We start from the raw sequence: 14721 nt of genomic DNA, 5'->3' as shown, positions 1-14721 counted from the left end.
CAGGTGTTATGTGAAGATGGTATTGATGAGAAAGCTTCCACAGCATATGAGAAAAACCTCAGGCAAGTTACAAGCTTTCTCAAATTCACAATGACGAATTGCATCTTCAGTGAACTTGTCCTAGGAGTTGAATGTGATGCTTTTCAACTCTTTGAGTTCATCATTCAGTTACAGGAAACTGCAACTACAATTGAACAACTCTTTTGTGACTACATTGCACTGAAGTTGTATTGTGTGTTTCCAATGTGTCTATATACCTCATTAGACCATGTGTATCTTATGCACTCTGCTCACTTCATTTGATATAGCATATATATTTGTGTGGTGTTGGCATAGTTTATGCATAATTTGTACTTTATGTTTGTTACTGTCCTTCACAGGTGTGTTCATGAGGTCACAGCCTTTGGAGGGAAACTCCTAGTCCATTTTGAAGGGTGGCATATAGGCAGGGAGCTTCATGCTGGACTGGAATACTACTCTGAGGACATCATCGACGTCATAGCACTCAATAAGACGGAGACTAACAGGGACTAAGTTGCAATGGAGAATGAGGACTTCATAATAACAATGGACCAACTTCTTGCTGGGATACCACTGAAAGAGATATGCACTGACACGCACATTCAAAGGCCATTATGGGTGAGTCTATACTGAGATCTACATATTAATAAGTGTTGCACAGCTTCATTCAGGATCAAGCTCCCTCATGTCAGAGTTTTGCGTTTGTATGTTACACACTCCATGGCAGGTATAGAGACCAGGGAGTGATCCATACCTTGGACATATGGCATGGAGCAAAACACTTGGCCATAAAACTACAACACTGCAAGATTGTGATCATCAGGTTCAACTGTGCTCTGACAAACTGGATTAACACATGTTAAAATATATTTAGAGTAGGAGAGTGAAGGGACAAACAGAAATTCTTGACTTGCTCCAGAGGGATGTATTTATATATATTTAGTGAGTTCTTTTTTGTTTGCATTTGCAAAGGAATACAATATAGATGTCATACTGTAGAAGAAGCTATTGACATTTATTATTAGCTGTTGTGATAAAGCACTTAGTACTTGTCCACAAATTTTAAAAGATGTAAAATCCCATCCCATGGTATTTTTCAGCTTCTCATTTGGTTAAATCCACCCGTTTATGAACCAGCGGGATGATTTTGTGATGTAAAAACTAAAGGCATGTTATGTTCTGTCACCAAATTAGCAAAGCCATAATAGCGGTAGCCTGCAGGTTACAATACTTTACTTGGCCATTCGTTGCCATTTGTATTTCAGGTTTAAGCATGAAGCATTTAATAATAGGTTAACAATAGGTAATAAATGTATAAACATGACATATTTCGATCTGAGTCAGTTGAGCTGAGAGCCATGAACTAGCCTGCATGAAACTGGATATGATTAGCTTAGTGATCACATGATGACCAAGTGAGCTCCAAATTCTAATCCACATTTAACTAACAGACGTTAGTATTAGAGATATGAGTTAAGCCTGTATTATGCATGCAATATGAAGGGTATTTTTGGGTGATTTGTGTGTTAATTTTAAGATTTTGGTGCATTATTTCGTAATTTGACACTGGAATAACTAAATTATAATACCCTACAAATATTTGGAATAACAGAATGACGTGTGTGTGTGTGTGTGTGTGTGTGTGTGTGTGTGTGTGTGTGTGTGTGTGTGTGTGTGTGTGTGTGTGTGTGTGTGTGTGTGTGTGTGTGTGTGTGTGTGTGTGTGCACATCAGTGGATATTGAGTGGAAACAACAATCAGGCCCACCAAATACCAAATACAATATTAAATAGTGGATGATGTTAACGCCATGTTAGTCACTGACTTTGATTGTGTGTATGCATGTTTTTGTTACCTCAACTTTGTCAGAACCAGCTCATGGAGACCAAAGCCTGGCTTCAATGAGGCAAAATGTCATTTAGGAAGTCCTAATTAGGGTTAAGGGTAAGGTTTGAGTTGAGGTTAGGTTAAGGCTAGAGTTAGGCATGAATTGGTTATGGTTAAGTTTAGGGTTTGGGTTAGGCTGTCCATAATGAATGGAAGTCAATGCAAGGTCCTAACAAGGATAGCTGCACAAATGTGTGTGTGTGTGTGTGTGTGTGTGTGTGTGTGTGTGTGTGTGTGTGTGTGTGTGTGTGTGTGTGTGTGTGTGTGTGTGTGTGTGTGTGTGTGTGTGTGTGTGTGTGTGTGTGTGTGTCTGTGTGTGCGCGCGTGTTCACATTTATGTGTGTCTATTGATTTGGGATGTGTGCAAGAATACAAAGAGACCCCTGGGAGTGAGGGGTCAACAGCTGCTCCCCAACAACCAATCAATTGCAGTGTATCAGTAAACATTACACACATACACACACACACACACAAACATGGACACATACAGACGGCACTCTGTTCTTGAATCTGTTGCCATGGATACCAGATACAGGCAGCCAAGAGGAAGCCGTTTTCCAGCTTAAACTGTAAATATTGAATTATGATGGGGAGGAAAGAGACAGCAGTGCAGGGCAACGTTCCTGCCTGAATGATCTAAATATCCAGATAATCCTTTCATCTCTATTCACCACTACAGGAAATCTGGTGCATCATTCATGTTCATCAAGTTCAACATAAAAAGATCAATCTGTCTTCTCGATTCAGTCATTTATCTAACTCTTTATTACAGAGTAGAAGCTGCCCCCATTCCTTCATCTCTTTCTGCTTTTTTGTCTGGAAGATCTTCATTCCCTCAAGTGGGACACAAAGTAAATGCTTGCCTGTGCCTGATTTGCAAAGCATAAAAGTGAATATCATTCAAACCACTTTACCAAATGCTAAAGCTTTTATGTGGCAATAGTTCCTCTGTGGTTTCATTGATGGGGAGAAAAAAGATTGAAAGACTGAGATGATGGAAGAAGGAGAAAAATGATTTAACAATTAATAAATTAGTTGGCAAATGTCTTAAGTGGGGCCACTGGAGAGAAGAATTGAGAGAAGAAGCGAATAGAGACTCTGCAGGTGAATGTCAATAATTGGTTTGCTTTTTTTATGAATAATATAAGCAGTGGAGTCAGCAGAGCTGAAATAATAATAGCACACTGATACTCATAACAAAGCTACAGCCCTTGACTGTGCCAGGGAAAGAGCGGAGAGTCATCACGCTAACCTTGAGCTGACATTGCAAGCAGGAGAGACTCACGTTCAATCAATGAAGGGCTTTTCTCAGGGAGTCCACTAATCTCACAGGGCAGCAGAGGGTTCATCAGAGCTGAGAGACCCCTGGGACTGACAGAGGTAATGGGGTCAGCTCAGAGTGTTTGTGTGAGAATGTATGTGTGTGTGTGTGTGTGTGCAGGAGGAAAGGTTTTTGTCTGTGTGTGAGCAAGACAAAAAATGCAGTTGGGTGTGATCATGTGCACTTATGTGTTGTGTGACAAAAGGGCATTCTGTGTGTATGTGTGTCAGAAGGAGCGAGGGCTGTGCTGATTGAGTGAGAAGTTAATGGGACGTGTGACAAGGTTGATTACTGAGGCCTCTGTGATCTGGCTGGGTTAATGAAGTAAATTACTTCTTGGATAACACACCACTGGGGCTATCTCTAGCTCTTGATACACTCAGATAAACCAGAATGGCCTTCTCTTCTCCCTCATTTACCTTCCAAAGACGACTGGCTTGAACACCCTCACACTTCATCCCCTTTCAGTCTCCAATTGTTCCTGTACTAATGTACACTATCAAATAAGACAAAAAAAATTGCACACATACAGCAATTCATTAAAACTTAGCTGCTCACCCCACAGTCTTTCTAAAGGACTTAAGTGGTCTCCTGGAGTTTGCACATGCAGCCACACTTGCATATACAATACCAGACACTCACACAAACAGAGAGAAAGATATATTGCAAGGCTTTGTTCTCCATTTGAGTCTCAAGTAGAAAATCCTCTAATGAGAGCGATAACGATGTCTGAGAGGAGATGCAGACCGGAACAAAACAACAACGCAGATGGAAGCTAAGACAACAACAAAGACAGCCCTAAATGCAGTTGACTGTGGACTCCCTGCTGGCTCTGTCGATCTGAAGAGATGACACTGCTCCCATCCCCCTACTACTTATGGGGACATTATCATAATGTTGTCTCCGTATGAGCCAAGCGATCAAGTGGGCTCATCTTGAAGTCCTACACAAGCGCCGGTGTATGCTGATGCTCAGAAGCTGGAGGAAGACAGTGGTGAACGAAAAAAAAAATCTACCCCCAATATTTATTCAAACTGACAGCTCTGGCGTCTAACAATGCAGCCCAGAACTGACAGCACCAATTTGATGAATCTCTGCGTTGGTTGTAAACAAACGGCAGCAAGGAAGATAATGATTGTCCTTCTGTTTGTCCTTCTGCTTTCTTATTGTCTTGTCACTGCAGACATCTGCAAAGAATAAACAAGAAATGGGCAAAGTTAATCATGTTGTGGACTGTTTGTGGTTGATGTCTTGCAGTAAGTCATTGCCAGTTTGATACATTTTGGTTCAAACCTTGACTTATATGCTACACTTAGTAAAGAGACAACAAAAAACACACAATTTTAGAGTGGTTATACTTATTAAAGACATGAATAATGAATAATTAGTTCTCAGAAACAGATATTGTTTGTCACGGCTTGTGTGAATCTTCACACCTCAAACATCCACCCTACAACATCCTGTTGTGTTATAACTGTGCATGTGGTCAGATACAGCTGCAGTGGTGTGTTCGTCTATGTGTGTGGGGGCCTACGTGACAGAGTCAGAAACAGAAACAAAGAGGAAAACTCCCTAGATGACAGAACGCTGCCACTTCCCCTGAGACTCTGTGAGTAAAACAAAGATAGAGATGTACAGCAAGTGTATGATACAGCACTGACTGAGATAGCGCTGAATCATTCATTACTTACATATTCAGTCAGTGCATCAAAGTTCCTTTTAAACTCTATATTTCCAATGTATTGACTCAAGGGAAGACACATAAATGATTCAAATGTCAAATACAACAATAGATTATCTAAAACAGACATTTGGGACATATTTACTATTTTCTTCTTACAAATGTACCACTTAAGATTTCATATTTTCATCAGATCTTGGATTCTGAATTTTGACGTCACATGCTTGGTTTGTGGGTGTAGGCTGTGGCTTTTAATAAATCTGATTGCCGGTTGTGAATGTGGGTGTTTACAACAGAATGTGTGTTTAGCAGGGTGATGCAAAGAAGACATTTTAAACAATATCTTTAGGGGTTAAGCATGCTCAGACAACCCCAGGTAAACCCCCTGAATGGCCTCCTCCTCTTCACTCTCTTTTGAAGATAACTAGCCAGATTATTGTAGCTTTACAACCAGTGTACAGCGTTGCACTTGAAGAATGTAGTGGCAACATCCCACACACACGCACATGCACACCAAAAAAGACACCTGGTCTGCATTTGTTGTTTACTGTACATCGTGTGAACACTGTCCTGTCTGAAGCTGCTTCCCAGCAGCAGGATGTGGTGGTGCGACATTTCCTCGCTCAACAACACCCACTTCCTATGAGTTTGATAAACAGCTTTGCGGTTTCACTCTCCTGCCCGTCAAACAGAAGTATACACACACATCAGCTCAACAGCATCACCATCTGCTAATGTGACATATAACCAGAATGAGTTATTGTGCATAATGTTACCCATGGTATCATGAGATGTACTGTGACAAACTGTATAAATGCCACCAGAATCACTTATGCCTCCATAACTCAGCCTCCTCTACAGCCTCAGAGAGTGACTGAGAGTAATGAGCACAAGAATGCCCTCAAATCATATCAGAATTAGAGGAGGACATCAATATGTCACATTTGTTTTAGAGGGAGTGATGTAAGTGGGTCTGAGTTATGTCCACTACTGGACAGTTATGTTCCACATTAAAGCCGGCCCTAAAGGTTGATGATACAATGCCAGTAAAGACTTTGATTCCTGCAGGGGTGTACCATCTTCTTCTTCTTCTTCTTCTTCTTCTTCTTCTTCTTCTTCTTCTTCTTCTTCTTCTTCTTCTTCTTCTTCTTCTTCTTCTTCTTCTTCTTCTTCTTCTTCTTCTTCTTCTTCTTCTTCTTCTTCTTCTCCCTCTTCTCTTCTCTTCCCCATCTGCCCCCCTTCCCCTCTCTTTTCTTCTCTGCATGGTTGCATGGGCACATACGGTCTTGTCAGTCACATCTGGGAGCTGTCAGGATATGTATGTGCATGCATCTGAGGGGAGAATGAGGGGTGTATTAGGCCTGCTGATCCTTCACACTCCTCTTGTCAAACTTAACATGAAAATGAAAGTCAGTCGTGAGTGCCTGAGTGTGTGTGTGTGTGTGTGTGTGTGTGTGTGTGCGTGCGTGCGTGCGTGCGTGCGTGTGTGTGTGTGTGTGTGTGTGTGTGTGTGTGTGTGTGTGTGAATGAAGAGAGAGAGACAGGGTGGGTCAAAGGAGAGGAGCCATGCCTAATCCTGTGGGATGTGAGGGCATCTACTGTGTATGGAGATGGGATGTAGAGATGTGTTCAGCGGCGCATGGATCACAAAACCTTCCTAACTGACAGAAGAGACTCCCGAGAGACTAATGTCAAACTGCTAACTGCTGAAAAAAACCAAAAAACTGTCAGGAACATAACAGTATTTCACATTGCGTCATAACTGTGAAATGTTACAGGAATTGGAAAAAGGTAACATTTGAGTTGAGATTTAAAACACAAAGCTTATAAAGACCTACAATGAATTGTAAATACTGTAAATACAGTAAGTAATATGCAGTACATACAGTACAAAATAAATAATATATGTAAAGTATACACTCAGTGTGCACTTTATTAGGAACACCTGTGCAATCCTATGCAATCCAACAGCATAACTACAGTTGCTCCCTTCATGTTTGTTAATGGGATGGACAAAATATTATGAACTGTTTTTAATATAATGCACTTCAGTACACCACTACCACCCACTATGGCAAAAATGTATATATGTATATTTACAGTATATAAAATATACAGTTGTGTTTCTGTAGGATTATTTTTGTTTGTATATTCTAGTTCTTTAAATGCACATATATACAGTACCAGTCAAAAGGTAGGACACACAAAGCGCCATTTCTCATTGATGTGAATGGGAAAGTGTATCCAAACTTTTGACTGGTACTGTATGTATGTAAACATAGCCCAAAAAGTAAGGAAATGTGTGTTTGGTAGGTTATTTCTTTGTTGTATCAATGCTTCTTTGCAATAAATCTTATGCCGTTGGAAAGCCTGTTTATTTCCCTTTTAAATGGTGCCACATTTGTAGGGAACATTCATTTGTGGGATGAGCAGCAGAGCTGAGTATGTTGGTTGCGCCTGTGAAATATGTGTCAAATCTTCTCTGCCTTCTTTGGTGGAGGCAGTGTGATGGTGTGGGGCGGCATCTCCCTCACTGGAAAAAAGCTTGGGCGTGCTATTTGTGCCAGAGTGACCAACACAACCACGTTGGCTGACTTGTGACAAATGCTTGTTGAAGAATGGGATGCCATCCCACAGCAGTGTGTGACCAGGCAGGTGACCAGCATGAGGAGCATTGTTACAACAAAGAAATAATCTACCAATCACAAATGTCCTTACTTTTTGTGCTATGTGTGTGTGTGTGTGTGTGTGTGTGTGTGTGTGTGTGTGTGTGTGTGTGTGTGTGTGTGTGTGTGTGTGTGTGTGTGTGTGTGTGTATGTATGTATGTATACACACATACATACATATATATAACCAACCCACATACTCAGCTCTGCTGCTCATCCCACAAATGCATGTTCTTTACAAATGTGGCACCATTTTTAAAAAAATGTTTATTTCAGCTAAACCTGCTTTTAAAGTTCCTCTACGAGTCCTCGATCACTTTTCCACGTGTTGGATAAATTCAGCCGGGAGGTGGAGGTGTTGCTCAATTTAAACCTCCTTTAACCCGGAAAAAGTACCTGCGGACCTTTAACAGAGCAGGAAGTATCTCCTCATGAAACTGACAGTTAGCTACAATGGCGCTTGATGTGAAATCCAGATCCAAACGATACGAGAAACTGGATTTCCTCGGCGAGGGTCAGGTAGGTAGCGACTAAGATTTAAGTCTTTATTTCTGTTTCTGTTCCTCTTGAGCGGGCTCTGGCTTGTTCTGTGGGTAACATGATAGCAAGCTAACGAGCGTTAGCTGGTTGCTAATGTCAACAAAGCCCTGAGCACTGATGGTGAACATATATTTCAGTCGCTGTGAATCTACAATTAATGCTTACCGTGTCTCTTCTCCAGTTTGCCACAGTGTACAAAGCCAGAGACAAAACGACCGACACCATAGTTGCCATTAAAAAGGTACAAGATGTTAGCACCGGTGCTCACATGTTTAGCAAATGTAGGTTTGCTAATGTTTAACATCAAGATTTTTTGTCTGTTCACGACAGATTAAAGTTGGTCACAGGACTGAAGCCAAAGATGGTAAGTGCTGACTGACTGCTTTCTGTAATGTTTTCACCCCACAGTGCTATCCGTATCCATCCAACTATTTAAATACTTTTACTCGCCCTCAAGGTATCAATAGGACTGCTCTTCGGGAGATTAAACTGCTGCAGGAGCTACATCATCCAAATATTATTGGGGTTGGTAAAAACTAACAATTTCTACGTCATGTGTAAAGAATAAGTAGATTCAAATACGTATTAGGCTAAGTTGAATTTCGTGTTATGTGTGTTTCAGCTGCTTGATGCCTTTGGACATAAATCTAACATCAGCCTTGTGTTTGACTTCATGGAAACTGACTTGGAGGTGAGACAAAAGAAAAGTCTGTATTTCTCTCCAGGGAAAGACATAACAACACCTATTCAGTCCAATGCAGACAAATTCAATAGCTCTGTCTGGAAATTAAGTTGTCTTCTAACTTTGAACTAGGATGTAAAGGTATGTGGTCAGGCCACATTTCCTTATTAATGAATTCTCTTGATAGGAATTAATTTGTGGTTTTGTGGACAATCAGATTTAAGTGTATTTCTTGAATATGTCCTAAATAATTAACAGAAAAACTATCACTAACTACTGGTGTTTCTATTATCTTCATAGCAACACCTTCCAGGATAATACTGCTCACTAGTACAACATTACATTATTTAGTAGACAAATACCACGAACAGAAATTAACATTTCTTTTATTTGAACTCATAAAACAGATGTTTAGTATTTTGAACATCCGTCTTCCTCTTCATGTTGAATTTAACTGGCAGGCTACTAAATGGATATCTCAGCCTTTGTCACTTTGGGAGGGAATATTTAAAATTTGAGTTTTATCTCAGTGTTTTCTTTTGTTTTAAATCTATTCAGGTGAGTGACAACTATGGTATTAATTAATTTGCGGTTATGTTCAGCTTCTAGTACCAAAGGTGAGAAAGAACAGAAGAAAAAACTGTGATTGAGAGATCTAAGATCAGATGAGTGACAAGTATGGATGAAAATATGATCGGGATGATCAAGATAGTAGTGTGGGTGCTCTCACTGGACCATCAAGTGGCTCTGCTAGGTCACTAAGGCTATTATTTTTTCCCCTCTCTTCCCTCCACACCTCCTCCAGTTCATTTTAGAATACAAGGCTCCAGATGTGCGCCCACTGCTAATACATCAGATGCTAATAGAGCGATGCAAAACAAGATAACGGTGCTTTTAAAAAATCAATATAACTCAGCTCTTGGCTCTCAAAATGAATTGATGCCATTATCAGCTTCCAGGCAGCAGACATACACAAGGATGAAATATGATGCTCAGCTTATCGGTGCTGTAAGCCTATGGTTTTGCTGGTGAAACAATGGAGAGTCTAGCTTGACTCCAGTTGTGTGCACTTCTACACAGATATATCCCAATGGTCTTCATTCATCTTATCTGATCTGATAAGTCTTATTTCATTTTGAACATGTAACTTACAGCTATATAAACACTTGAAATAATGGTTGAAGATTACTAGGTTACCAGATATCTGGCTTTACTTAAGCCTTTTTGTCTTTGTTTTTTAAGGTGATCATCAAAGACACCAGCCTAGTCCTTACTCCAGCCAACATCAAAGCCTACATCCTCATGACTCTACAGGGATTAGAGTTTATGCACCAACACTGGGTCCTACACAGGGTAAAAGCAAACACACACACACACACACACACTCACTCACTCACTCACTCACTCACTCACTCACTCACTCACTCACTCACTCTCTCTCTCTCTCACACTCACACACTGTTTTTGAAAGGTAAATAAAAGTCTGTGGAGTTGTGTCTATTATACTTTAACGGGAAAACCACACATAGTACAATGTAGAGGATTTCACCAATAGCATACTGTCTCACACAGATTATATAGACAGAGCATGGATGATATTAATAAGGGAGTAACAATTCCTGGGTGCAGTATCATCATTATGTCAAGGAAGGAATAGGCCTGTCACAGAGAACCAAATGAATAGTAGTAAATAATACTACAAAGCAGTGAGCACAGTATAATAATTCACTGCTAGATATGTTTTTTTCTAAACACAGACATGATAATTAACATATTGATTCTGTAAATACAATTGCATTTTCTTATACACATATCTGTAATGTAATCTGTAATATGATATGAAAATGTGCTATTCTGCACGTCCAGGATCTAAAGCCAAATAATCTGCTGCTGGATGGCAGTGGAGTGTTGAAGTTAGCTGATTTTGGTTTGGCCAAATCATTTGGAAGCCCCAACAGAGCCTACACACATCAAGTTGTTACCAGGTCTGTTCTGTTTCTCCATTTCAGTGTGTTTATGATATGGAATTTGTATTTTATGTGCTTTCTCCTGTTTGTTGGAATTCTGTTATTGCAGTGGATCCTAAAATAAATAAATCCCCATGTGCCTAATTGTACTTACTTTAAATTTATCTCCAGAAATTCTACAGTATATTTTGGGTTGGTTAAAAAGAGTGACAGCATGTATTATTAAAAATAAGATCATCTCAAAGCACAAATTAATAATTCTCTCACTGGAAGAGAAGTGTCCTGTATGCTTGTTTGAGAACTGTCAAATTGATCTCCACGTTTATCTGTTTACATGTATTTCCTAGGTGGTACCGCTCCCCTGAGCTCCTGTTTGGTGCCAGGATGTACGGTGTAGGTGTTGACATGTGGGCAGTGGGATGCATCTTGGCAGAGTTACTCCTCCGGGTACACAAACCTCATCTTTAGAAGAAATTCATACAGTGACAGAGTCTGTTGCTGTCATTTCTGTGTTAATACTAATGATATTGTATATTCCTTTTACTGTAGATACCATTCCTTGCTGGAGACTCAGATCTTGACCAGCTGACTAAGATATTTGAGGCTCTTGGGACCCCCACAGAGGAGACATGGCCTGTGGGTATCTTTGTCCTATTTTGTTTTTCGTGGTTATGTCTGTGTTTTTCTTTTTCTCTGCTGAAATGTGAGGATCCTTGTATACATTTGTTTGTCAAATGTCTCTGCAGGGAGTAAGTAGTCTACCAGACTACGTGTCCTTCAAAATATTTCCTGGCACTCCTCTGGAACATATATTTAGTGCTGCTGGAGATGACTTACTTGAGTTGCTACAGGGATTCTTCACCTTTAACCCCGCGACAAGGACCACTGCCACACAGGTAGTATACTCTGACTCTCACATTAGTGGTCTAATTGTGTTAAGAGAGATAGTGTTCAAATATTGGATATCTTTGCGCTCCATATTTTCCTTCCTTTTCTTTCCTTACATACCTTGCATTAGTATAATTTCAGGAGGAGACATAACTGCCCATGGGAAGATTGCCCATCCAGGAAGTATGACATATTTATAATGTTGTCTTTTGCTCTGCAGGCTCTGAAGATAGGGTACTTCAGTAATCGACCTGCTCCCACTCCTGGCCCTCAACTTCCCCGACCCAACTGTTCAGCAGAGGCACTGAGAGAGAAGGAAACAGTCGGGCTCAAGAGGAAAATTGAGGGCCTGGAGACAAGTAATACACACTTTTTTGCTATATTTACCCATATAATCCATCAAGTTATCACCATGACATTGATTTGCACATAGTCAAATACAGCTAGTCAATATTATTATGGTAAAACAGTTTTATTTGTGGTTGGTGCAGCTAAAAGGGCAAGTGTCTCTAACAAATGTTTGAGACCGATTTGGAAAAGAGCTCGAAATTTTGGAACATCCCACACAGACCCACGTTAAATATAGCATAATCTGAATTTTAGCCTGGTGAACCCCTACTGTTTTCTCATGGTTATGTACACTAAGGTCATAAATCCAAAATACCTCTTGATTGAACCTAGCAATTCACAGGGTGTTGGCTGCACACTTAACTGCAGTTAGAAATTCAGAATATAGTGAAGTAGCGTCCACACACACAGCGGATTGTGGTAGGGTATGTTTTACTAAAGTGGGACCTTGGTGTTTCTGGGAGGTTCAAAGCTTTTTCCATCTCCTCCTGTGGTTTGGAAAATATCTGGGCTAACTATACGCTGTGCTTTATGCTACAGTATATTAGAGAGAGAATTTCTAAACACTCGGAAACTTTAGTGGTGAGTGGATTGCTCATTACAAGCTTGTTTTATTTGTATATGTATAGTGTGTGGCTGTGTTGTTGAAAGCAGTACAGATGTGTGTGAGCTATCTGTATAATCTATTAAAGTGCATTTTTACAATGTATGCATTAATATTCTCCTTTATTATTTTTTTCAGCTGTGATGAAGAAGAAGTTGATTTTCTGACCAGATGAGACCTGGTACATCAGACTGCCTTCACATAACAACATGGCTCAGCTTTCCACATTGCTCAGGATTGTCGGCTGGAATGGGGGGAAAAAATAAGTCCAAAACCAGTGGGAGGGAAAGGGTTAAGATGTGGTTTACTTTAGGTCAGTTTAGAGGTTGTAGCTGCTGTATGATATGGGAATTGTGCCCAAGGTCACCTCAGTATCCCAGGTGCTGCTTTGTCCAGCGATCCAGCAATGGATGTACAACAGAGACTGTCAGTGGTCAGTAGTGTTGGCTGTGGTCCTTCTTCATTGTAACAATGATGCCTAAACTCTGGGAGCTTGTAGGAATATGATTATTTATGTGACTGAAAAAGAGAAAAAACATACCAGAAATTCCGATTTATTTCATGTACATGTATTTTTATTTTTTGTATGTAAGACCAATAAATGGTACAAATACATATGCTTGGAAAATCATTATTCTGTAACTCACTGTGAACCTTATTGAATTGTTATTGATTTATTAACACATTTGTCCTCACATTTGTAAGGTATGATTGTCAGGACTGAAATGTTCTGACTAATTCACTAATACACATATTAACGCCCATGTAGATCATACAATACAGTGACATGGTGTACTTTCTCACCTGTTGAATGCGTGAGGACAGAAATATACTTGTGGTTTATTTACTCTTCATGTTGGAGAGAGAGAGAGATTGTGTGTGTGTGTGTGTGGCATAAGCCCTGGCTCCAGGGCAGACAGGGAGACGCTAGGCTTGACACTGTCATCCAACTGTGTGCCACCAGTCAAATATTTCCCTCCCTGTCCTTCCTCTTCAACATTATTGTGATCTAACACAGTCTGACTAGTCATAGGCCTGATGCTCTAGCAGGCGATCTGCTGCCCTTTTGGTTTTCTGTCAAACAGGATCAGATTAGTTAAAGGAAAAGGAAGAGATGAGAGTATGTCAGTGTTGGAAAATTCAGTCTTTCTATTTAATCAAATCTATTTCTTGTTCTGTGACAAAAGCCAGTACAGACTTTCTGTTCACTATATACTGGCATCTGCTTCAGTGTTTGCAATGCACTATTGCTTAAATGCTCAAAACGATTGAATTGATCAAAAAAAGCATTAATGCATAACTTTGACTGACTTTAGTGTGACAACTTTTTCCGATCTGAGCAGAAAGGTTCACAGTTTTGAGGTCATGCCCTCCTAAGTTCAGAAAGAGTTCACACTGTGATTCAGGCCTATTTATAAATGGCCACAATACAGTACTGAGAGAGGGCACACAATGACTTTGTGTGGTGGCAGTGGGTGACTACAGTGCACGTGTGTATGGGTGACTGGGTCAGATGACAGGTTTGGCAAATACCAGCCAAGTCATAGAGAGCTACAGTAGCAGCCTTATCAGCTCAGGCTCAGCTCAGGCTCGGTCTTATCAGCTCGGGCTCAAATGTCCCTTCACTGTCCAAGAAAGCCACTGGTGGACTCAGCACATACTTGCCGACATGGTGTTACAAAACAGCATTTATGGGTGATAGTGATACATGGTCATATGTCTGAATCAGCAAGATACGCCTGTGTGAAGAACTGTAATGAGGTGATTAAGACCGTAGCATAATACCAAACAGAACACAGTTTTATATTATTTACCGAACTATTGAGAATCAGAGTCAATATTTAGGTCTCACTTCTCTGTTTTGGCTTGGATTGGACAGAAATTCATCATATTACATTAACAATCATCTTTTGTAATGGCTGGCATCATTATAGCTGCTAGAATTATTTTGCACAACTGACAAAATAGAAATAAAAGTGTGGATAAATTAATAACAGACACTGCCTATTTACATTGCACTAAAGTCTCACCCCCACAAACATTTGATCAACAAAAATGGCTCCTTAAAAAAGAACTGGGTAAGTGACAAGTGGTTGTATTACAGTTTAAAAATATT

At 40.1% G+C, this 14721-nt stretch overlaps 1 protein-coding gene across 1 annotated transcript; it reads left to right on the top strand.

Moving 5' to 3' along the window:
• Positions 1 to 8007: 8007 nt before the first annotated feature.
• cdk7 (cyclin-dependent kinase 7) lies at positions 8008 to 13201 on the top strand. Its single transcript, XM_062417429.1, has 12 exons — positions 8008 to 8095; positions 8298 to 8357; positions 8447 to 8480; positions 8574 to 8641; positions 8739 to 8807; positions 10041 to 10151; positions 10665 to 10783; positions 11113 to 11212; positions 11315 to 11401; positions 11512 to 11661; positions 11874 to 12012; positions 12744 to 13201. Exons 1-12 carry the CDS (start codon positions 8030 to 8032, stop codon positions 12770 to 12772), a joined length of 1032 nt encoding a protein of 343 aa, XP_062273413.1. The 5' UTR covers positions 8008 to 8029; the 3' UTR covers positions 12773 to 13201.
• Positions 13202 to 14721: the final 1520 nt, after the last annotated feature.

Source organism: Scomber scombrus, chromosome 4 (assembly GCF_963691925.1).
Source record: "Scomber scombrus chromosome 4, fScoSco1.1, whole genome shotgun sequence".
In the NCBI taxonomy this organism is placed as follows: Eukaryota; Metazoa; Chordata; class Actinopteri; order Scombriformes; family Scombridae; genus Scomber; species Scomber scombrus.
This window is presented reverse-complemented; position numbering and strand designations above follow the sequence as displayed.

Excerpts from the sequence above, each read along its gene's own strand:
- cdk7 (XM_062417429.1), top strand. The coding sequence starts at position 8,030 with ATGGCGCTTGATGTGAAATCCAGATCCAAACGATACGAGAAACTGGAT. Across the intron at positions 8,358-8,446 it reads CCATAGTTGCCATTAAAAAG|ATTAAAGTTGGTCACAGGAC; the intron begins GTACAAGATGTT and ends TGTTCACGACAG. Across the intron at positions 12,013-12,743 it reads AATTGAGGGCCTGGAGACAA|CTGTGATGAAGAAGAAGTTG; the intron begins GTAATACACACT and ends TATTTTTTTCAG.